This window comes from Plodia interpunctella, chromosome 7 (genome assembly GCF_027563975.2).
Source record: "Plodia interpunctella isolate USDA-ARS_2022_Savannah chromosome 7, ilPloInte3.2, whole genome shotgun sequence".
Taxonomy (NCBI): domain Eukaryota; kingdom Metazoa; phylum Arthropoda; class Insecta; order Lepidoptera; family Pyralidae; genus Plodia; species Plodia interpunctella.
The window spans coordinates 8,833,237-8,858,615 of record NC_071300.1 but is presented as its reverse complement, the minus strand read 5'-3'; the positions used below and the strand labels follow the sequence as shown (position 1 = coordinate 8,858,615).

The 25,379-nt window shown below is 35.8% G+C and overlaps 1 protein-coding gene across 10 annotated transcripts in view; it reads right to left on the bottom strand.

Moving 5' to 3' along the window:
* tmod (tropomodulin) overlaps nucleotides 1–24,656 on the bottom strand; it is a 56,662-nt gene extending 32,006 nt beyond the window's left edge. For 8 of the 10 annotated variants that reach the window (XR_010369948.1, XR_010369949.1, XR_008404857.2 and 5 more), the window contains exon 1: nucleotides 3,643–4,064. Coding sequence is in view for 5 of the 10 variants with exons in the window: in XM_053748057.2 (XP_053604032.1) it covers nucleotides 3,643–3,756 (114 nt within the window). In the remaining 5 variants the exon portion in view is untranslated. Of the gene's footprint in view, nucleotides 1–3,642; nucleotides 4,065–24,419 lie in introns of those variants that run through there. The other 2 variants (XR_010369950.1, XM_053748056.1) reach the window with 2 other exon arrangements.
* Between the last annotated feature and the right edge of the window lie 723 nt (nucleotides 24,657–25,379).

The window sequence follows — 25,379 nt, the reverse complement described above, 5'->3', positions numbered from 1 at the left end:
AAAACCTTTTCTTTTCCATATCTTGTCTTGATAGGTCTTGAAGTTTATTTAATCTGTTGATTTAGGTGCTATTGATGTGGAATGTAAACATTTTAGTTTATACCTAAGATTTAGAGTATCTTTATATTGAAAACTAAACTAAAACCAGCGTACTACAATACATTTGCCAAAATCCAGCCGTAAAATGTTCAAAAAGGAGGATTGTGAAAATGTACGCAAAGAAATGACGAAGTTCCTTCCGAGAACTGGGTTAATCCATATTATGATATCTATCAGCCACTCAGCGTCCGCCTTGTTTGCCCCGGCTTAGAGTATAATAAAACGAGTATTAAACTCACAAAAATAGGTACACGCCAAGAATATTTGCATACAAAAAGCATCGCTCTACAAAAGAGACAAAGGAAAGATGTTTAAAAAAATAAAAGTCAAAAGCCATGGACAAAAGAATAAGAATATCAAATTTGTATAAAAACTTAGGTTACATGACGACTAGAATTAAGTTAACCTGGTTAAATACGTCTGCTTCATTCTTTCTTCTTTACTGATTAAAATATATAAGCTTAAATATTTAAGTGGTTTTTGATTAAAATAAGACTATAGTGAGCTGAACGATTTATGTTTATCAAAGTATTTGGCATGAGCATTTTGTTGTTGTCACAGGCAATTAGCACTCTTTGTCCAGCTGTCATCAACTATTGCCACTGTTTGGCGGGTTATAGCAAAATCGCTTTCGCTGGTTGCATCAATGGTTGTTAAAAGTATTTCCACGAATCGTTTTTTTTTTTTCAACGTTTAGTTTTAGTCTTTGCGCTAGTCTCCTTGATTTGTATACTATTGGAATGTGATCTTTAAATTATAATTACTTAAGTAAATATATAATATATTTTCAGTTTCGCATATATATGACTAACTTCTTTGTTAGCATCTATATAACGACTGATATTTACAATTCTCATTCTACTATGCACGTTACAGTGCTGCGATTATCTTGATCAGAGGCGCTGTATATCCTTAGGAATAAGATTTATAATTAGAGTTCGACGACCTCCTCTTCAATTCAGCGGGAACACCTGATGGCTTTACGAAGATGTGTGCTAATGTATGTATTGTATAAAAATTGGCAGTTGGCAAATAGCCCGCGCAGGCCGCGCCTCGGTCGCATGCGAAACAAATGCGAAAAACAATAACGCATCGCTCATCTACATTTCCTATGAGGCGTTGACCCCGTAGTCAAGTGCTAATTTTTAACTTAATATTTTCCCAGTAACATCTATATGATGACAGTAGAGGCCTAATTTGTCTCTGCTGTCATCTCTGTACTTCAGAGCGGAGGACTCTACACTAGAGCCCTCTGATGTAATGTATGATGAGACGGTAGAGGCAAAATAGTATACCTTTTTACTCTTTACGTACTTACCTACTTACTTGACTTTTCTTTATTTTAGGATACATAAGCCTAAAATAGAGAGATTGGTAGTGAAAAGCTGAAAAAGCTAGATTCTAGGTCATTTTACAGTCTTAACGTTACCTAGATAGTTATTTAGATTTTATGTATTTAATTTTATTATTTTAATTCATGAATCCGTTAGGCAATCAGGAGATTAGATAACATTAACGCCATAGTTTGTGCAGTGTGTCACACATACAAACAGAACTATGAATGTAGGCAGAAACTTATTTTATTTTTCAACATCTATGATTAGAAAAACACAGATCATGAAGTGGGTAAACTGGGATAAGCATGGAAGCATCCGGAAAAGTGTGCCGATAAATATCGTAACATAAATAAACATACCGACAGAAATACAATCGCTATGTAAAGCGCTAACATTGTCTAGAGGAAACGTGAAATGGTTCAAACTATATTGGAACAACCCAATGAATCATAGTAAATAGTCCGGTTACTATGACTTCTACGAGTGCTATCCTACATTGTATTCCGTTGAATCAGGAGTAAAATAAGATATTCCGAGTAAAATAACATATTCCGAATTTCTAAACAGGCTAAATTAGTTCCAAAATGGATGAAGAATGGGTATATAAAAAGCATTTATGTTCGATTCTCTCAAATGATTTCGGAAAACACAAAATTGCTGGCGTCACTGTAAAAGTGGAGATGTTATTAAAAAACGATAGAGAAATAGAAAATAATATAAATAGAGTTTTTGTTTAATATTTGATTTAAGAAGTAGCATTAAACATTATTGTCAGCCTTCACTCTTAAACAAGAAACAAAAAGATGTAGGTGTGATTGAACGTATAGAAATTCTCACGGGTCACAACATTTCCGTAATATAAAATGCTTGTTATCCGGCCTAAAGTACATATACACACTTTTCTACGAAGGGCTTTCACGTAATCTCTTGCTTTATGACGATAGAACTCAGTACCACAACGATGGACATTTTGAATTCTGCGCAAACCATTGTCTGCGGACACAAAGGGTCATTCACATTATTACGTGTCTTTGTTCGGCGCTTCATATGTCATGTCATTACTTACGGTTCTTTTTATTTCCTAATCATTACTTTTCGTATTATTTTGATTTGTTGGAAATTCTGGTACTTTAAATTCACGTTATTTCTGAAAACATCAACGAAAAAAGTTTAATTTATGTTTTCATAAATTATAGAAAGTATTCAATTAAGTAAATATCTTACAAACATTAATATTTTTCTAAATAGTAAATCAAGTTTCTTCGTCGCTTTTTTGCTTTTCATTAGATAATAAAATCTGTGAATAGTTTACTTGCACTACGCAAAAAGAGTGCGGAAAATTTCTGAACTTTAACATATTTTTCTCTACAAATTTCAACGTTTGTTAGGACGATAAACAAGGAAGACTTTATTAACAGCGACATTCATTAGTATAGCATTTCATACTATCTTAATGATCTCGTTATGCCACGATTGTATTTTATGGTGCGGAAAGTTGTATGAAGATATTTCAATGTAACAAAAAATATCTCTAATTAACTACCCGAGCCAAACTAAAGATAAAAGCATTCAGAGTTTTCGTGTTGACAACAAACAAACCATCTTCATGTTTCTTTTTTTAAATCTATTATTATCTTATTCTATATTACTATGCAACTGAAATAACTATAGATATCTTCTTGTTCACGTCATTTACAATTCATGTCTCAGTGACTGACCGGTCTAACAAAACTGAAATATTTTAATATTTCTTTTCCAAGCGTCTAGTGTTTCAAGAAAAAAATCATCTTTCTGTTTTTCTCTGAAACAGTTTATTTTCGCACCACAGAGGTACCGCGTCATTTGATTTGATGAGATGTGGCAGTTGATGATTTTGAACAGCCTTGATTCGCCTTCACCTTGCCGCTGCCTGGTTAGCATCACAAGTCTGCACCGACATCGCCCGTGACACCGCCCTGAACGAGGACTTGTCCAAAATAAACATTTCCAACAATGATACCGGCGCAATAAAAATATCTGTCGTCGTAAGCTATTGCGGCTCTCCGAAATTAGGTTTACGTGGTGCTGAATGTTATTTGTAATTATATTAATGTAACTTGGTATTCAACTTGTTTTGGATTCCGTTCCAAGATTCGGATATTATGCTGAAAATATACAGGATAAGTCACGATCACGATCAGGGGCGTAAAAGGCGAGCGGAGCTTACCGAAGGGGTTCTAGTCCTTGTAGTGGTCGTGGTAACGGTTTCCACCGTCTCCACGGTCTCCACCATGTCGCCGTCTCCCGGCTTGTCGTCCCATGGTCCGAAAACATCCGTCATTTTCCTTGGCTGATCCTGTGACACCCACACTACCAACACCAGAAATGCTTTTGATACACATTCACTGCACTGAACATCCTCACAATTGATTCCTTGAATAAAATTCCAAATTTCACGGATTTCTCCCAAAAATCAATTTTTATTTTACATGTATTATTTGTGTTCTAGCAGTGTATTTCTACAGGTACTAAAACACAAGGTATCCGATTTGAATGCGAATGATTAAGACCGCTGCACCGCGTAGACGGCCAGAGCTGATCTTGTATAAAATCCTACTGGAAAACTGAAATAACTGCGGCGAACAAAAAGCACCAGCCAAAACATTTCACGTGCGAGGGTATTATTAGTTGGACGATCTAGTCGAAAGAGCTAAGTGTCGTTGCGACCTTACACGAATAAAACCGATTCATATTATTATTTCCGCGATGCTGCCTGCTTTGTTTTATTCATTATTTATTGTCCATCTTTTGGACGTTCAGGAGAAGTTAATGGGACGCAAATGGTTCGTTACTGTCTGCTCAGATCGTCTCATCCAAAACAATTGCTAATTTGTCTTGACAACAACTTTGGTAATCCAGCAGCTTGTTTTCGCGTACCTTTATGCCATTATTTATTTTTAATGTCTTCATGCATGAAAATTGGCGCGATATCAGACTTTTTATAACTTCTAAATCAATGACAACTATTTTAGTAGCAATAAAATGTTTTTTAGATCTATATTTTAAAACTAACGGATTCAAGTAAATTAAATTTGTGATAGATAATTTATCATGCTCACGTAATTTTGTAGATGTTAGTCATTTTGTTAGATAATGTTGATGACATATTACGTAATTTCCAAAGACAGATTCACTGATCCACAGTAGGTAATAAACTTCGTGATTCCGATGTTTGGTGGTTAGAATTAGAACCGTAAGCATTTTGTATCTTTTGTATTTCATTTGCATGAGCTTGTTAATTTTCCATTCGCCATCTGATAACATCACCATTTCAGTGGTTGTTTGAATCATATTTTTGTGTAGTATAGTATAGTAGAGTCTTTTATGCACAACAAATTTAATTTCAGCTGTTTCGTCTTGACCAATTTCATATATTAATGATATTTGTTCACGCGATTCTTCATTATGCTCAACAATTTGAATATTTTCCTCTTTCCATGCTTCTGTATGTAGCCGTCCAAAGGCGGCCGGGGCGTGGGTGCAGACAGTTTCTCCACTTAATATAAATACACACTAACTGGCGATAAATACGCTCCACGGGATTAGGCCGACTAGCTATTTTAACGGCTTATCGATAGAGTCCGCTATCGGCTGTACCTACATCACTAGCTTCTCTAAGTTCTTCATTAAATTCAATTTTGAAACTTATATCCGGTGAACAGAGTTCAAATTTTTCTATGCAAAGTTTATGGGGTCACATTTTTCATCGTTTCGGTTTGTATGGGCATGTCAGGTGCACGAAAAAACACTTCCTGTAGCTATTTTCAGTTTTTCATTGTTACTAAAACCGTACGTATATGTTAAAAATGCCTGTACCGACTGAAGAGTGACGTCGGGACGGGACGCTAGTTTTTATATAAAGTGTATTTACAATAAAGTTATTATATTGCTATGATAAATACACTAATAGCGGTTGCTTGCATGTGCGTTTTTGTGCATGTGGTAAATGTCGTAGGCTCCATAGTTGTGTACAATACGTAACAAAGCACCATAAAAGTAATAAGTTATAGACACCCATCGATATCTGCACTCTGTACAATTAAACTGTAAACGGGCTATTTCTGTACATGCGAAATAGAACAGTAATTATGGGGGTCTTTATGGGCCAATAGGAGTCATATTTTTTGAAATAATTTTTGTCTGTCTTTCTGTCTGTTTATATGTTTGGTATCACGCAAAAAGTACTGGATGGAATTGGATGCGGTTTTCACATTTGTATAGCATATGATCTAACTTAAAATCTGGTATAGGTTTCATCACGATACCTTGCTTAGAACCCGAGATATTGACAATAAAAAGTTATGAGCGATCGCACGAAATAAACACGGGTGAAGCCGCGAGCAAAAGCTAGTCTAAATATAAATCTGTGTTTTGTACAATTATCTGTATAACTAAACCGTACCGCCATCATTACTCACGAGATCCAATGCGCCACGTTTGTGTACGTTCCCCTCATCCTGTACTGCGTCCAAGGCGACTTACCTGCAATCATAAGTCAGAATTAAAACAGAAAAACAAGAAACGAAATAGATTTCAAAATAAACAGACGTATTTCCAGGGTTGGCAGTGTGGGGTATAGTAAATAATGTGAGTGGTAATGTATGTTATGGCCAAAGGGTTTTATCGTCATCGTCCACTGCCAAATATGCAAAATTATGCACAATTTAAAGCAGTGACTTTAAATTGTACGGTGCATAATTTTGCATATTTCGCAGTGGACGACGTACAGACAGTAAGGTATTTGTAAATTATGAAATTGACACTAATTACTTGTACTTGTTATTATTTATATGCATCTATTTATATTTTTTGTGTTGTTTTCATTAAAATCATAATAAAAATTGTTATGAGAGTATGCGTCTACAGCGTATCATAGACATCAGTAATTACTGACATAGGTAAAGCAGTTTGAATCAATCGATTAGGAAAACAGACGAAATTCTAAACTTAAATTATGGCAGCCCTATCGTGTCTGTGCCGGCCTGTCATTGGCCGAGGCTGAAGACAGGTGGCGCTCCACACAGCTCACCTGGGCGCCCGTGACCTATCGCGCATCCGATCCCGAAATATCCCGCGGATCCCGACATCCGCACTTTTTGCATGCCACATATTATGCAACGCTATTCTATTTACTATTCGCAATGAATATTCACCATTCACGTTTCTCGTCCCGCATCATTGCATTTGGAAAGAGTATTGCATTTTAATATTGCATATTCAGGTCAGTTTGAAACGACACATATATACTTACTACAAATGCTACAAAATGACCAACTCAAATAAGTAATTTATTTTTACACAATACTTGCATACTGCTATCTTTTAAAAAAATAATATACCATACTCCTTCTCTATTAGTAGTAGGTAGGTATAACTCGTACATTAAATAAATTTGTTGTTACACGTGCTCAATCAATTAATTAATTTAATACATCGGCAGCCATCAAACTCTCTCATGAATGCATGTACTTAACGCGATCCATTTCATTTCTCTGTCAAAGTTGACTGACACCCTAAGACTGAGATACATTTTGCGGCTGAGACAGATATAAATTTGCTTTCGAAAAAAAATTCGCCCGTAATTAATAACGTAACGTTTCCCGTAATTAATAAACCGTGATTTTTATACCAATCCTAACTAATATTATAAATGCGAAAGCAAGTTTGTTTATTTTTACCTCTTCCCGCTTAATTTACTCAAAACCAATAATCTTGAAATTTTGCATACAAGCAATTTAAAGTATCTATGGAGAAGGACATAGGTTATTTTTCATCCCGAAAAAATAACTGTTCCCGTGGGAAAATTACCGTGGGGAATCCGCGGGCAAAAGCTAGTTAAATATAAAAATACTAACAAATGACATTGATGGAGTTTTTATGAACACTCGTAAAGTCGTAAAAAGCTTTTTTATAGTTGTAATAATAAAGTTCATTAGATTTTTATCAATTAACCGAATGGTTTCGAAGAAATTGTTAATAAGCTGATTAAAATGATAACCATCTAACATGGCTCTTTTTAAAAACCAGTTGTCACTCTTGGAGAAGCATCTAAGATGATAATTTACTTCTAACTTAGGTATTATGATTAGAGTTATTACTCTAAGGAACATTAAGGAGGCGGGGGGGATTTCTAAGGGTGCAAGTAGCACCCAAATACCTCCCTAATCTCTGCCTCAGATGGTCTGCCTCTCAGTTGTCTTCTCTCTACTACCATATTACAGTTTAGGAGAGAAAATCGTCTCGCATCATAAAATAAGAAATTAAAAAACGTTAAAAATGGTTCTACTTACTTTGAACTGGAAATCAAGACACGTTAGTTATAGAAAACATCGCCGTCATCATTATAATAAATAATCATCTTGCCTAAACATAAAGAGAGTCAGTTTGCCAAAGTACAGTATGAGTCATGAGTCACGCGACCATCTCCACTATTAAATTAAAAGGATGGCAAGGACGACCCTGTTTACTTCTTTGTGGAAGTGACTCATTAAGAAGACCTTTGTTTATATTTCTATTGCCACTTCCTAAGTAATTAGTTATATTTTCGCATTGCCTTTGTTTATTTATTTAAGTATTTTTTAGGCTTAAACATTTTGAAATGCGTATTATTAAAGGTTATTCCGCCGATTTTAGTAGAGTCCTCATGACAATAAACTTCTCTACGTATATAGGACTTATAGTAAATTATGTAGTATGTTGAAATCAGTTCGACTAAAAACTTTAACCAAATTACAAACTCTTTTTCCGTTTTGTAGTGAAATCTCCACTGAAATATTTGCCAACAGCTGTGGTAGCGCAAGGGTAGCGCAGACTTTACTGTTTATATGATCAACGTAGATTAGTACCACTAGCGACATCTATACCACGCCGCCCGAACTAACTAACTCGGGTTCATGTCCAAGTCGCCCAAGCAGCAATCAAGCTTGCACCCTATTTATAGAACAGTAGGAATCAATATTGTTTGTCGACAGGGCTAAACGAATGCGGGTATTTTTAGACAGTTTTGATGTGCACATGGCCACGCACGCAGGTATTACGCCCTTATAGTTGTAATAGTTGCGTACATTTCCGCTTTTAGTTTTACGATCCTAGTAGCAAAAAGCTATATTTCCAAGAATTAGTACATTCCTGACTAATATAGTATTATTGAGACGAGATTTGGATATACGCGCAAATTGGTGCCATAATATTTTTTACAACTTTTTTCTGGATCATGCAGGCTGATTACTTACTCTGATTACCTTTTGCACAGTAATTAGGTATAGATACGTGCACAGTAAATAGATGCATTGTTTCCACAATTGATTTATTTTTCTTTGATGATCTTCTCTAGATTTCTTCATGGCTAATGTTTGAGATTTTCTTTCCAGATGACATAAACATATTATCATAATATTATCTATTTACAACTGTTTAATTGTATTATTATAGTACCTTGCATGGTCTCCGGCGTCCATTCCATAGGATCTTCATAAATAAACAATAGCCAGCCCTAGAGGTACAAATAAGATAGCCATACATATCAGTGCTCAATACCATGGACCAAAGTATGCAATAAATCTTACTGCGTGCCAATGTTGTAGGGCTCTCATCAATCAGTCGATTGGACACACCCTCGACTGTCTCGTCAGATCGAGGAACGTGGCCGAACCGAAATCCATATAATTTTGTGTCTGCGACTTTTTACCGCTGGCGGAGCTTGGGGAAATATTTTTAAATATTAAAATTAATAACGATCTTATTGACTTAAAACATCAAGAAATGGTACTGGTATTGAAGGATCGCAGAAACTTTTGTGTTTATGACAGGGGCAGATAAAACTGTACAAAATTAGCTCAGCATCAACGGCGACGCTGATGCTGAGCTGATGTTGAATAACGAACAAACTTTTTAATCGAAATAGGCATACGGTTAGCAAATTCTATTGAGCACAGTAGCGCGGCGACTGTACCTTGAAACGAATATGTTTTGTCGGACAATAACGTCTCGACGCTCCACGTGTCACCAAGAGAAAGTGTCGACTTGAATGGCACTGGTCTTTTTCAAGAGGGCCTGTCGCGCACCTTTTTTTAAATTTTAATTATATTTACTAAAAAAGAAGAATTTACAAATTGTATGGCCTCAAAAACCATGAAGGTTGATCTGGAGAGCATCCCCGGTATCAATAAGACCCTTTAGGTCGTGGAAAGAAACAGAAAAGATCCATCAACATTGGTGCGGCAGTGGTAAACTCTAGATGAAAACTTGTGAAATTTTCGACCACATTCGAACCTGGGAAACTTTCAATCATGCAAGTCTTCTTAACTACTCGACGACTACTGCCATAATGTATTTAATTTAAACAGGGCTAGAACTGGAGATGTCTTGAAAAAGTCCAGTTTTGGACCAGCGTATACGAATCTCTGACGATAATAGATGTCTTCTGAACTGGATCACGATTCACGATCTCAATCAGAATTCGAGTCGCGTGCGGATTTATATAAAAAATAATACGGTTTCACTTTTTATCACCACGATTTCACGGTTTGCAGTAAAAAGCACAGAAAGTATTCTAAATCTAGGGTACCTACTTATTTCCCAACAAACAACAAGTTGTTAGTGATATATTAAACCATTTAATCAATGAAGACAGCACTATATTATCACATTTGTAATTATTGTGTGTATTGTTATCGTCCTCGCCCAACAATTGGGTACAATAGGTAAAATTATAAGAAATAAGTACATTTTCACATATTTGTTAATGCAGGCTAGTATGTGAAATGGAGAAGGCACTCCATTTAATTTTTCTAAGAGAGGTAGTTGTGTATTTCATTCCACGAAATTTATTTAAACTTTATTGCACAACTCAAAAGTTAATAATTGGTAGACTTACGTATTATCTGCTAGTCATTCTTTGGGCCCAAACAGAAAATGGCAAAAAAGGGTGTGCTATAAAAATGGCCACGACTGTAAAAATACTTGTATAGAATATGTTTTTATGGATTTGTTATACTGTCACATGCACATGTATCTGTCATGTACACATGCTTTTTAACTTATTTTTGAAACTAATAATGAGATGAAAAAAGTCTGGAATTGAGCGGGAATTGAACCCGCGCCCATCTATCCGGGACATTGCTCTTAATTCCCGCAATTGCTCTTAATTCAATTCCTGCTCGATTCTAGAATTTTTTCATCTCATTATTATTTAGAATATGTTTTTCCAGAAAACGAAAAACTCATAATGTATCCAAGATTTATGCGAATCGACCAATCATAGTTTTAGAAAGAAAGAAATAGAAGCAATCAGAAATCAGTGCTAACAAAAAACATACTCGTATCGAATTCAACCGATATCACGGTCATGAAAAATATAGGTCGTATAGATGGCCACTTGTGATGATCTGCGCGGTATGCCAAGGTTTGGGTGCCGATCTGTAACTAGGAACTGTCGGGAGTATGAGATATATGTGTTCATTTATATTGCGTACTATTAAAGGTTACAGTTTGAAATCACTGACTTCAATCAATTAACAATCAAATGAATTAACATAAACAAGGACATACGAAAGCCATGAAGGGCATTAAAATTGTGTTATACTCTATAACTATATGGACTAACCGAATTGACAGGGATTTTTTTTTTAAACCCGTAGGGGTTTTAAAAGACCCGTAGGGGTTTTAAAAAAAATTAGGAAAATTAGCGCGAAATATTACAACTTCCAAATAAATGAAGTTAAAGAGAATTTAATATAAAATTTTGGATCAGCTGATAACTAATTTGTCCCATACAAACAACAAGGAGGAACAATTAATTTCTTGACATAGTTTTCTTTGGGAACCAACGCATTTTCATCATACAAAATTCGTTCATTCTGTGCAGACCACATATGAATAACAACTTAAATAAAAGCTTGTAAAAGGATGATCGCTAAGCAATTTCCCAAATAAGATATATGGAAATGATCTCAAAAAACTAAACTCTGTATTTAATGTTTTTGACGGTTATTTTTTCTTCGCTCATGGCATATTTATTACAGTTTTATCTTTTTAAATCCCATGTTGCAGTAATAAAACTAAGCTGAAATCTTGCAACATGATGATCGTCCAGTTTCGCAACATTCAGACGAGTGGGCGCATCTCATAGTAGTTAATTGGTGGCAACACTTGCTCTAACTGTTTAGTCACTATTACTAATAACAGTGTTATTAAGAGCAACATTGTTTCTGCAGTAAATCAGACGAAATCGTAACAACGCCGACAATATATTAAATCGGTGACGAGGATAAATGGCTTAGGGCATTAGTCTGCAATTTTGTAGAAAATCTTGGACAGCGTGATTCTTAAAATATCTATGTGTGTTTTGTGATGTGTTCATCGGTTGATGGGGGGATCATAAGTGAGGTTTTGGTGTACAATTTATACGCGCGATAGCCGCGGGAAACAGCTTAGTCACAAAAGAATCGGCATTCATTAAAATATGATTAATGTGAATAGATGGAGAGGAAGACCGATAACGATAACACGAACTAAGAACTTGTTAACAAATAGACCGAATAAACAGGTGTTATCCAGAGGAATAGGGAACTAGAGCACCATACTGGAAGTGTTGTTAATGCATCATCGCCTCGTTATAACCCCATGTGTCAGCTGTCATCAAAAATAATCGGAATGATTAATAGTAATTGTGAAATGGCGGGCATCGCGACTGTAATATGCTGACCTGAATTAAATGCTGGTACAAAAATATAACAACCGATTGACACGACATGGGCATGGTCTTATTGGGCATAGCAATGGTTACGGATAGATGCGGGATTTCCTAGATTAGTTCCTTTATTAGAATAATATCAGATTCTTAAAATATCAGATTCATAAAATATTAGATTATCAATTTACCATTTACTTAGTATTTTCATATTTAATATTATTTATTCGCAAACAAGTTTTACAATAATCTTAAAATAATCACTGGCGCACTTTTTTCGTATGACAACTAATGATTAAAAGGTCATAAGTGCAATGATGTCTAATGTACTATGTAGTTCCACGAAAATTTACGGTGGCCACCTCAAATACTAACACAGCCGCAGTTTACTGTGCAAACTTAAACGTGAGATTTACGGATCGTATAAATTTTAGACGTAAACCACTTTGTAGTGTTAATATAATTCAGTGTAGTTGTAACAAGAAAAAACATGTAATGTACAGTCAACAACAGTAAAAGACCCAACCCCACTCATAACGTAAGATCATAGGATGTAGGCACTTGAAATAATGAAAACAGTACCTGGTTATTGCCGACAAGATATATTAGATTTCTTTTATGTCCTAAGTCACATAAACATTTAGCCCGTGTCTTAGACGTTTCGCTCGAAAGACACCATAATTATTTCAAAACTACTCTCACCTCCCATTGCTATGCTTTGTAAAATATAACTTGAGTCATATGACAGCAGGATGAGCCGATACATTTGAAATGAGAGCGATAGAGAAAGATGTATTATTTTTATACTATTTGACATCTGTCATTATAATCGAAAAGGATTGTATTAAGAGATAGACTTTTTTAAAAAGGAGTTGGTACCTGGTCTATGTTTCACATTGCGTGTGTGTTTATTTACAATAATACCTCGTCGATCAATACGCAATCACGCAAAATTTACTAGACTGATTTTGATGGAACACATCCGGTACTTATGTCCCGAAATTCCTACGGGAGCAGATATCCGAAGCATTACTTCCCGAAGTGAGATTAGGCAAAGATAACGAATTCACTTTCAATAACAAAGAGGATTTGTTCGTACATAATAGTTGTTTGCCAGATTTAATGTACAATTTCTACTTTTAATATCCCCTAATACGGCATTCAGTCCTATAGCAGTTCGTGCGTGAGCCACGAAGCCTTCAACCATTGATATTCGCAATGTATACCAAGGGTCACGACTTGAAGTAATGTTATTTGAATGTATATGCCGATTGAATTATATTGATGATTCTAGAAGCAAAGCAGATAAACTCTATTAAGCCACGTATATCTTGGATTTGTTTTTATAACAATTTGCTCGGGAATTTTGATTAGATTTGGTTAAGATTGTTCTATATGTATGATCAAAGGCAATTTGAATTAGTTACTATATACGTAGGTAATATTTTCCTCGAATGCATATTAATACGGCAAAATAATGTTTTTAATGTTTCACCTATTGTTAACTTTTTAAATCATACAATAATGTTTAAATAAATAAGTAAATAAGTTGGAGTGAGAGAAAAGGTGTAGGTTCACAAACACCTGTTAAGTTTTCTTTGTCCAACTCATTAGCCTGACCGAGTGGAATATCGTAACAAAAAATATTTTTGTTAGTAAATCAAAAATATTCAGTTACAAGTGACATGCTTACTTGCGCACATGTATTTTAATCTTATCCAAATTCCTATGTGGGTTTCATATATCCAGGAATCGTTCAGTTTTATGATGAAAGTCCAACGACCGGTCGCTCGACTCATTTCAGACACTGGACACTAAAAGCAAATTATTTTAGGTCGCGTAATTATAAACGTATATTTTGATGTCGATGCCAGTTTTATTGAACGTTAGTGTCTCGCTTAGAATATTAAACATCTTCGGCTAGAATTAATTCCTGAAAACTATAACAATACACAAGTCGTAATATAAACTTAGTTTATATTACGACTTGTCTGTCTGTTCCCTAATAATATCAATGCGTGATATTGGGTATTTTGTTTCTGAAATTCAAAACTACAAGTGTTAACAATTAGAACACAATCCAAACCCGAAAGTAGACAAGGAAATGGCTACGTATACACTAATGTAAACCCTAGATAGTTTTCAGGACATCGACCCATTTTCGCTCCTAAACAAATCTGAAAGTGGTTATTTATAGTCCCCACTACATAAGGCTGTTCCATATGTGATACATTTGGTTTCAAATTTGGACGCAAAAGGAATAGGGGACGGGAGGATTCGTCAGAACAGAAGGCAATGAACTCTCGTCAAGTGTGAGAGAATTTAAAAAGGTGTTGTATGTTTACAGTTTTTCTCACCTGACGCATGGAAAGTCGAATTTAGATCAAGAACAATGAGTGGAAAGAACATTGTTTGCAAAATTTCTACTATTTTTGGATCGATGACAATGACGTGCCGTCACAACACGTAAATCTCTGAAAAAGTTGAACAAACATATTTTGATTACATATCAGCTATGGAGATGGATGGGTATGGACAGAATTGTAAAATTTTCAGAAACAAATAAATTTATCCGAAACAGCGGGCGGTGTGATAACTGAACACATTGCGATATCGTGTTAACATTTATTGTCAGGTATTAGTAACTATATTACATTGAATTCGTGTATCGCGACTTGCTGTACGTGACACATTTGAAGTATTTTAACGAGATCGTCAGCGGGTGTAATGATCGTTTAATTTTACACGCACATATTTCCCAATTCTTAACTATGTCACTGGAAACGAAACAAATCTTTTTGAAACATAACTACGGTACAGAAAATGCATTAATGTTACACCAAACCAAAACTACAAAATGCCAAAGGACGTGTATATTTAGCTATACATTTTGAAAAGCAACTACTTTTGTCTCTGTCTGTATGACTACCATTGGAAACAAGCGTTTCAATTTATATGTATGTAAAGACTCTTTAGGGGTCATTATCCTTAATGACTTTTTTTATCACGTCTTTTATATTTTGTGACACCGCTGTTTCGGCGGCTGTTCCTGTCGAAAAACTGTATGAATCTCAATAACCTTTCGAGCCCGGAGATAATAAAGACAATTGAACAACAATAGTATCGCAGCCGGGAACTGACTGATCTAACTTTTGTTTTAACAAGGTAACGTTACTTACAAAAACGCGGTTGAACAAAACGCATTTTGGTTGCAAAACCAGCAAAGATGTATTAGCCCGTGCAGGCGTCTATCATCGCTCGCGAGCAGTTACAAAACGCATCACCTCGACATTGCTCCTGCTATTTCTGTACGCCGCTCGACGAGACAACCGCTCATTCCGAGACTAGTGGAAGTCTATTGGAAACAAAATTATATTGGATAAGTTAAACTCTCACTGGGTGGTCACAAAAGGCGTGGGATTTCAACTATCTTCAGAAATCCTAACTAATATTATAAATGCGAAAGTTCTTGTTTGTTACCTCTTCACGCTCTATCTACTTAACCAATCTTCTCCAAGTTTGAAGTATGAAGAAGGATTCTGAAGGATGTAGGTTACCTTTCATCGCGGAAAATTGACGCGGGCTAAAGCTTGTAATCTATAATGGCTCTAGTATATGAATAAAAGCAAATTAAAGCAGGCGCAGCCGCGGGCTACAGCCAAATTGTCATAAGGCAATATGACATTACTTATCAGTACAGCTGACACAAACCTATCTAAAATAGGTAAAAAATGTGAAAACCAAGAACATCGTAGCGCTCGTAGCACATGCTACAATGTCGTAGATTCCTTCTACGAAGGAGCCTTAAAGTGACAAATAAACAGAATTTTCTATAAAATATTTAACCATACTATTAAAGCTTTGGGGGAAATAATAGAAACTAGGTATATATGAATAATATTTGTAATAAGGAAGAAAATAGAAACACGATGGATCGTAGCAAGGAGCTACTGGTGGTACTACGAGTCTGTTTTCCGTGTCGTTGAAATCTTTTATTTTGGAATTAATTTTATTTTAGTTAGAACCTCAATAGAATAGACATTTGTTTGCCTCCTCCTGGTGGTTTACCCAAGCAAAAAAGGGGCTTCGCTTGGGTAAACCACCTTTATCACCTAGGGGTGTAAAAATAGATAACAACATATTCTCAGACTAGCCACTTCGGAACAGTATGTAACATACTTATAAGATTCATACAGTAATCTAACATACTTATAAGATTCTCGTACAAACTGTACGAGAATCTTATAAGTATGTTAGATTCATATTTTTTGAAGTTCATTGCATTATTGAAATTAGATCGTAGAAAATGTTGGCAATGAAAGTTTTCATACAAAATAACTCGAAACGTGCGCATGCGGCAGTCTTTGTTTTGAGTAAATATGTCGACACTTTCTTGCACCTTGCATTTGCACATATAATCTGCACTGCATAATCTTTTACAATTTAATTTTTAATTTCTTTTAGAATAAATTAAGTATTTCGATGAATGCTCCTTATGTAGGTAGAAACTGAATACATATTGCTTTCGATTAAATTTTGTAAATGTGGATTGGCTCCCTGGGGCTTGGCTCAAGCCACACTTTATTTCCTTTACCCTGTATTTTGGGAAGAAAGGGAAGAGAGAAAGAGAATTTGAATTTTCCAAACTGGACTGGTGGTTCCTGAGATCTGCGCAATAAACAAATATACATACGACTATGCAGCTTCGTATTAGATAGCGTGCGTGGCACAGATTAAAAGAAACATACAATAATTTTACATAAATGCAATTCGTTGATTATATATTATAAAAAGAAGTTTAATGGAATGTTCTCGTAGACTAAATATAAATAAACAGTTGATAGTTGACATTGAATTAAACTTTATTTAGAGTCAACGAACCTATTTGAGAAAAGTAATGTGTTTACGCGGATTTTTAAGTGTGCCTCGATAGTATTTTAGATAATTTTAATTTCTAATCTTAGAGATTTCTCGTTTATTCCTCAGCCGTAGAGAGTTAGAGCCCAGTGTCCGATTTTCTACATTTAGTCAGATCATTTGGCATAAGTATATCATCTTGACGACATCAAGCCAGCACATGTTTTTGGGTACATAATTAAATTTACTTATGGATAAAGAAATTTTCAATAGATAGCATTTATAGAGCCGTATTTTTATTATATACATATTAAATACTATACTCTATTCATATAGGTAACTACTATGCATTCAAAGAGAAAGCATTTTGTTATTAGTCAAGTAGTTTTCTAAATAAATAACTTGTTTAGCAATAAAAAATATAAAATGTCATGTAATAAATAAATTTTATCAATAAATATGACATTAATTGGCTGCTGTTTCTTTCTCTAAATAACCTTTGCTTTGTACATAAACACAAAAACTTCAACTAATATTTATGTCATTACTGTATGTAAAGATAAGGATTTTCGTACTATTATGAACAATATATTTTACGGTCACCTTGTCTCTGAAAAGACAGAAATTGTTGTATATTTCTAATTCTGTTCCATAGAAGACGCCAAGAATCCTAATCAACTTCAGTTTATCTATCTAAACATGTAGGGGAAAATCTAAACAATAAATTATTATTGTAGCTTTCACTACGAGATAGTGTAAATATATGAGAAGACATTTATTGTATTAATTGAACAAGACACTGGGGTCTTCCGGAGGAGTTAGTATGTTGCATTATTAATTAGATTTGATTTCGAAACATTTATAACTGTGATTGATGATAATTTACATGCAACCACTGTCTACGAGCGTCTTTACAGATTAGATACCATGAGATATCATATCTTGGACTATACTAGCCGAAGATACATGCAGTGTTTTTTTTTTGCTTTTTCAACTTTGTAATGAAATATTTGAATTGACTTTTCTATGACGCAATAACTAAACTAGTAAGTGGGTGCTCCGTGGTTGAAAGATAAACAGGATGTGAATAGATCATGACGACAGATCACTGCCATTGACAGACCCATGTGTTTTTGTTAAACTTCGGGTAACCATAATATCTTAGAGCACGGATTTTGTATAAATTCCTTCCTATCAAAACTTTGTCCAATTAGTAAAAAAAAGGCCTGATGCAGAATGATTCAACGCTCCCGAGTAAGCTTCGAACAAACTAGTTAATCAAACCGAAACGGCCGATTTCTCTTAAGCATTGGCCGACCGAATTCGCTGGTCAATTCCCGCGCGCGATTTATTCGTCCCGTTTTAATTATATCCACTGCGCTCCATTTTCCCTTCGCGACGATAGCGTTTCGTGGCTTCCGCGCGCTGTCGGCCATTATTGATCGGCTGTCGATCACTCAAATTGAATTTCGAACGAGGTTTAAAAAAGTTGGGACAGCGACATGTTAATTAAACAGCCGTGTTATTTTTGTCACGTGAATCGCACGAAATCTTAAATATTTTCTTCAAAAACAAATTGCAACGCACACAGCACATTCCTATGGTACTCGTACAATTTCTTTAATAGAAGTATGCAGTAATAATCATCCAGCTGTTAAATCAGTGTTACGATATGGTTTAAAGTGAGAGTGTTGTGGTCATGTTGAGTAAAGTAAACATAACAACTTTCTTGGCAGTGTTTATGATGTGATTTACCGTTGTCTTCTAAATTTCACATTACTAATCGATATACAAACATGGTTTTCATTTTAGCTTTAGTATCTATGAGATGTTTTTCTTAATCGAACAAAATGATACCTATTAAAACTATCATTCACATATATAGGCTATCAAATAAGAGAAACAGAAGTTGAGTCATCATTGGTACAGTTTCCGTTGACGCATAATGTACAACGGAACGTTTTGCAGTGAATGGCTGCTGCGTGATCCCGAACGCTGGTGTTATTCCCGAATTAATGGCGGTTGGACGCAGAAAGCGGGATCAAAAGCAGAGATGTTCCAGTATAAATTATAAAGACTAACAGATATAAAACACTTTGAATTAAACATTGCACATCAAAGACAAACACAGAACTAGGCATTAAAGCCCAAAGCAAACTAGTCTCTTTCTTGTATCTGTTGCCGAAGACTTGGATTTCAAGATACCATTTTGTGAACCATAACTGAAATTACATGAAACAAAAATAGTAAAAACAAAAGCATTTAATCCATCGTTGCTAAGTCTAACCACGGAATGAACTCTAAACAGACCTTACTGTAAACAGAATGGTGGAATACGGACAATTTGACTATTGGTCATGTCCGATGTTTATTTTTTAGAACTCAAGAAAATTGTAAGTAGGTTTAATATGTACCTAACGTGTTTATGACAAACATTGACAGCAATCACCAGTTGACAGTATGAAAATAACTATGAAATTAAGTAACTAGATACTAAATACGGAATTTATAAAAAGGGAACACTTTGGTACTTGTTGGCTAAATTACAATAGGTATAACCCCTATCTGTCCTCTGAATATTTGATGTTTTGCTCGTCGATTAGGCAAAATCACCATTTGGCAAACTTCCACCTCAGTTGCTCCAATCCATCTTGACGCCGCCGTTCCTCTCCTTTTATGGATGTTTTGCAATACGTAGTTGGAATTTGGAACTCGAATCAGGATTCGCAATTATGGTCCTCATTAAAATGTATTAGCTAGAAAAGTTAATAGGCGTGTCATATTCCAACATGAGAACATTTTTGTACCTAGTTGTTTACATTTTTTTATTGCATTTTATGCCAGTATTGCGACGTAATTTTTTTTTAATTTGTTTTGTATTGTTCTTTCTTTGTCTGCTTGTGAAATCGTCTACGTGCCAGTTTTCTTAGCACTTTTCGGCACTATATTATTATGCCTAAAATGACGATAGTTGGCATTAGCTCTATTCCTAAAATGACGATAGTTGGCATTAGCTCTATTCCTAAAATGACCAATTGTTGAAATGACCAATTCTTAAACCGACCTGTTCCGCAAATGACCTGTTTCGACAAGGACTAAATGCCAACGAAATAATTACATACAAATGTGGATATTCTGAAAATCTTCACAACAAAGATCATCGATTCTATATGAAGAATAAGTTGAAAACATCCACAGTTTACAACACAACCAGTCCGAATGTACAAACGAAATACAAAATTCTTTGCGGCAAACATCCTGTCAGCTTTTCATACATTCTCTTACGGTAACGGACGGTAGGTATAGCTAGCGTCTATCACACCTCACAGAACGTGACAACGTAAATTTTAATGGCTTTTCCGGCCACAATTTGGCATGCCCTTACTACAGACTAGACACAAATAATTACGTTGCAGACTCTTCTCCATTTCATAAACTACCACACGACGTCAACAATTTTGGAATATTTACATTTGTGGAGTCTATCATTATGTCTTTGGCAATTAATCATTTTCAGAATCGGTCATTTGCGGAACAAGTCGTTTTGAGAATGGCTCGTTTCAGCAATGGGTCCTTTTAGGACTAGGGCATTATCGTAGTAATCGATTTCAGTACGTAAGCTTACATTTTAGGCATATGAATGTGCCGAAAAGTGCTAAGAAAACTAGCAATCTACGTCGAAATTTGGAATATATACCTAGATACAGTTATTGACCTGATGCCAGAATATTTTATATAATTGAGTAGGTACCTAGAACTCGAACTCCACAACTGTCGCTCTAAAACTAACTTGTACAATGGAATTCTTTATCAGAATCTAAAAGACGATAGTTTAAATTATGCACCGAATCAATCATTTGAAATAGTAGCATGTCAGCTATAACAACTAATAACGAGTGTTAATGGCTTGCAAAAGTACTTTATGATTAATATCGGCAATGATATACAGACGATAGCTCAATGGCAATAACCTGCCATGTCACGACGTGTTGCAAAGTATGGCTGTGGAGAATGCCAAGTACTTGATTAAAACTATCGTGAGGTTGATGCTGCTCACGAATGGACAGCACTAGAATCAGGGGCCACACAGTCCACATCACAATTTTTTTAATTTTTTTTCGATGGTTTTAAGCATAATGGATTCTGTTATCCGAAATAAAGAAATTTTGAATTTGAATTTATAAACAAATTTATAAACGAAAATGTTCGTTCCTTCATTGCGTTCGCTCGAACACTCGACACTTTGAGGGTGGAACACTTACACATTTAGATCAATATGTAGTTCAAGAAAAATAAAATTTAATTACTACTTGAAGGATACTAAATCCCAGACATATCCAGCTATGAAATCTTGGTTACGAGTGGGTGAATGGGATATCACTACAGAATTATTATAAAATCTAACTTTAATATTTAATTTGACTAAGTATATTTCTTCTTAATCCCAATATTATTTAATGTTGACGTACAAATAAATGCGTCATCCTGATCATGTCGGTAGCAGATGTTTGCGCTAGAGCAAAAATTATTATCTTTTGTTTTGAAAGCTATGTCATCGTTTATTAACAGCTTATATACCAAAGGCCCGTCCCGGCTTCGTTCGGGTAAAATCATAATATATTATACACCTGAACCTTCTTCAATATAACCACACTACCTATTGGTGATAACCACATGAAAATCGGTGCAGTAGTTTTAGAGTTTATTGCGAACAGACTGACAGACGAGGCAGAGGATTTTGTTTTGTAATATGTAAGGATGCGCAAAAAAATTTTATGAAAGTTTAAAAATGTATGCGTGTAGAAATGAATAAAAATATTAGTCTAATTTTAGCTTTCTATTAATTTTGATAATTCTTTAATGTCCAACTTGTAAACCATTTTAAAATAATTTACATACCTATTTCATAAGTCTGGAAAATACCAAACCACAACACATCTCAATTTTACGTCGTCGTAAAGACATTTTTTATTTATAAACAAAGCAATATAAATATAGGTCACCATTCATATTTACCGCGTTCAACAACATTCTAATTTTCAGGATGTAAGAACCTTGTGAGTTAATGCTACATTCTAACCACAGATTCTAAACCAAAACAAATTGTACACATACCAAGATTTAACACTGGTCTTTCTTGGAAACGCCGAAGTAATTTCGTACTCACTAATTAGCACACAAATAATATATTGCACTCGTTTAATTTATTACTCGTGGAGAATATAAATAATATCATGCAAAATTGATGTAGTGTTGATTTTATAAAACTTTTAAATTGTCTATTTGTATTTAATTCTAAATCTTTGTTATCTTCTTATCTCTAGTAGGTAGGTACTCATATTTGAACAAACATGAGTTTATAATTAGTTAGTTAATTCACAAAAAAGTACAGCCAACTTGTAAGGTAAATAAACAGTGAAGGTCCGAAAGTACAACCCTGAGGTGCACCAAATTTTTGATAACGATTTGTACATTCATATTGGTATTTATTTAATATCCGATGTCAATATAATACCTATTCAGTAGTAAAGACATTTTCGTAGTACATAATCATAAAAATTTTTCTCACCGTCAATTTTGCTAGCAAAGTTATTCAAAAAGCAAGTCAAGTATACGAATTTAAAATGTTTTTATCAGGCTATTATTATGATTACGGTTTCAGCACAGCAATAAAATGGATTGCACCAATCAATGTCAAACAAACGGAAATATTTTGATTTCCGTACTTATTTATATATAAGTTATTATTGTAGCCTTGTAAAACGTTCAATAAGTGACAGAATTACCTACGATTTTAAATAGAATTTTCTTTGATGTTTCCTGAACTTATATCAATCATTAAATGGTACTAATATACTCTTATTATAATTATATATTGAATAAAAATACAAATACTGTATTTTTGGTGAGATAGATGTGTTATAGAATCAATATTAGGCGTTGACGCACAAATTACATTCGTAGATTTTAATAAGTATAATGCTTTATATTGCAGTAGCGAGAGAAGCAACATCGCCTATCCTGTTCAAATAATCATTATCAGACTTTTTATATCTGTCTTCATTTAATCTCTTATATTATTCTAGGTAGGTATATATTCTAATGTATAGATTTTGTCCTAAATCACATGCATATGAGTACCTACCTATTGACTTTTATTACAATTTCAAATGATTAACCTATCTTTTGTTTCTCTTTAGACATCGAGTCCAGTCCAGAACATCCAACACAACATCAACCTTGTTTCAAATATGACATGACGGACGTTGCGCACAGCATTCATTATAACACGTTTGACATAGCCAGCATTCCGCAATTTTACTGTGTGTCGCATCTCAGCTCGTTTTTGTATGTTTTACACAGTTGCGGCTTGAACGGTCGCCAGCGCTCCAATGGATGGACAACTTTATTCATGAACAGTTTTTCGCAAGTTGCCTGCTGGATTTCTGTATTACCGGACACGGATTGTAGCCAGAACAACTGTAGAATCGGACACAAGTGGCCCAGACGCACACATTAATGTTCGCATTCGTATTGTGAATAAACATCGTAGCAGATAAACTAGGATGGCAGCCAAGACGAAAATATGCCACGACGCGTTTTTCCATTGGATTTTGCGCTTTGGAAACGGACAGTAGTCGAGCAATTGTTGCCGCGCTTATAGAATGATAAGAGTTTAATCGTCCTACTGCCCTACAGGGCCTGCAAGCTTCAGCTGACGCAGTAATGTGCGTGTATTGTTTTCGACACGCTCTACATGCCATATTGTTACAGCGGCTACGTGGGTTACCAACGCTGTTTTTCAGTTGTTCCGTTCAGAAAATATATCATATCAGTTTTGACTACGATGAGCTTTGATTACGAAACTTGTATGTAAGGTGTGTACTGTGTATGTACCTAACTGTGTTGCGTTTGTGTCCATTGTGAATGTGTTGTTTGTCTTCGAAGGTCGCACGTGGAGTTCACGGGACGGGTCGATGCACACGCCAAGGTACGACCGGAAAATCTCATTCAAGTCCCGATCTATTTACATCACCAAGAACCATCATAACTGGCGCATTGCTAGCGCGTTTCCTGCGCTGATGTACTGGACCTTGCGAGGCGCCGGCGAGCCACTCGGAAACTAACTCGCCCCAAATGTCATATTCCCGGAATACTTTTGTCATCCGGAAAGCTGTCTGTCACTGACGAGTAAAAAGAGGGGAACTAATTCTGTTTCGGAGTGACGGTGCGTCTTCCGCGTGTTGTACGCGGAGGATAATGCTGTTTACTGTCGTGTTCACTGTCAAACGTGTTATCTGTTATGTGAGCGTGAGCAGGTGCGTCTGACGTCGGCGCCGCCGGCTAAATTAGTGTGCGCGGGCGGCGTTACATAAACTGTCGTGTGCGATCCTCACCTCCTCTATCTTGAGGCTGGTGCGGACCACCTTGCGGGTGACCGCGCTCTCGTAACTCTCTTCGATTGTCTCCGCCATGGTTGCGAATCGCGGGCGCAGCGAGCGACGCGCGCGGCAGATGCGGCGGTACTGAGCTTTGGCCGGTTATTTTTAGTCTCGGCGTGGTGCGAGCCGCTCCACGGGACGGGATCGGGGTGCGAAGCGGGACACTTGTTATTGTCGCGGGTGTCGACCACGGCTGCTAGGGGCTGACTAATCCTTCCCCTACGGAACACCAGGATTACAACGGTGTTTACGTGCGGTGCCGACTTTCCGTCCCCGTCATAATAAGCCTGCATATCGATCAGTCGTACGGTTTCCCAGTCCCCTGCGGAAATTCCACGAGTGCAATTATAAATAATCGATTTATTTTTCTAGATTTTGCGCAAAACGGTAAACGTGAGTTACAATGCGCTGGCATAGAGCAATTCAGGCAGATCCGCCGGCATTCGGCAACTTCTGCTAATGTGACATTACGGACGATGAAAAACAAGTCAGTTCAATGGCATTTGAGAGTTTAACAAAAAATAGAGAGCTATTATACCGATCAAAAAAGGCATCTTTTATACGAGATGGCTGGTCCTCCTGAATGATGAATTGGTACCTAGAAGGATTTAAATAAGCTAGGGCCATGCTTAATCGCAAGTCTGCGTAGCCGACCATATTAGTAAGGTTGGCACAGCGCACGAGTCTCAGGATTTATTTCGATTGCACTTGTGATTGAAGCTCATAAATACGCGCGGTACGCAGATGAGTATGACGCGCGTATCAATGAGTTTACAGCGGAAGAACACCGCCGGTATTGGCTGCGATTATCTCGAAGTTTCTTGGGGTTTGCTTCTAACATTATGGCATGACATAGATTTTCTTCTACACTCATATTATTCAATATCCATGCAGATATTGAATAATATGAGTGTA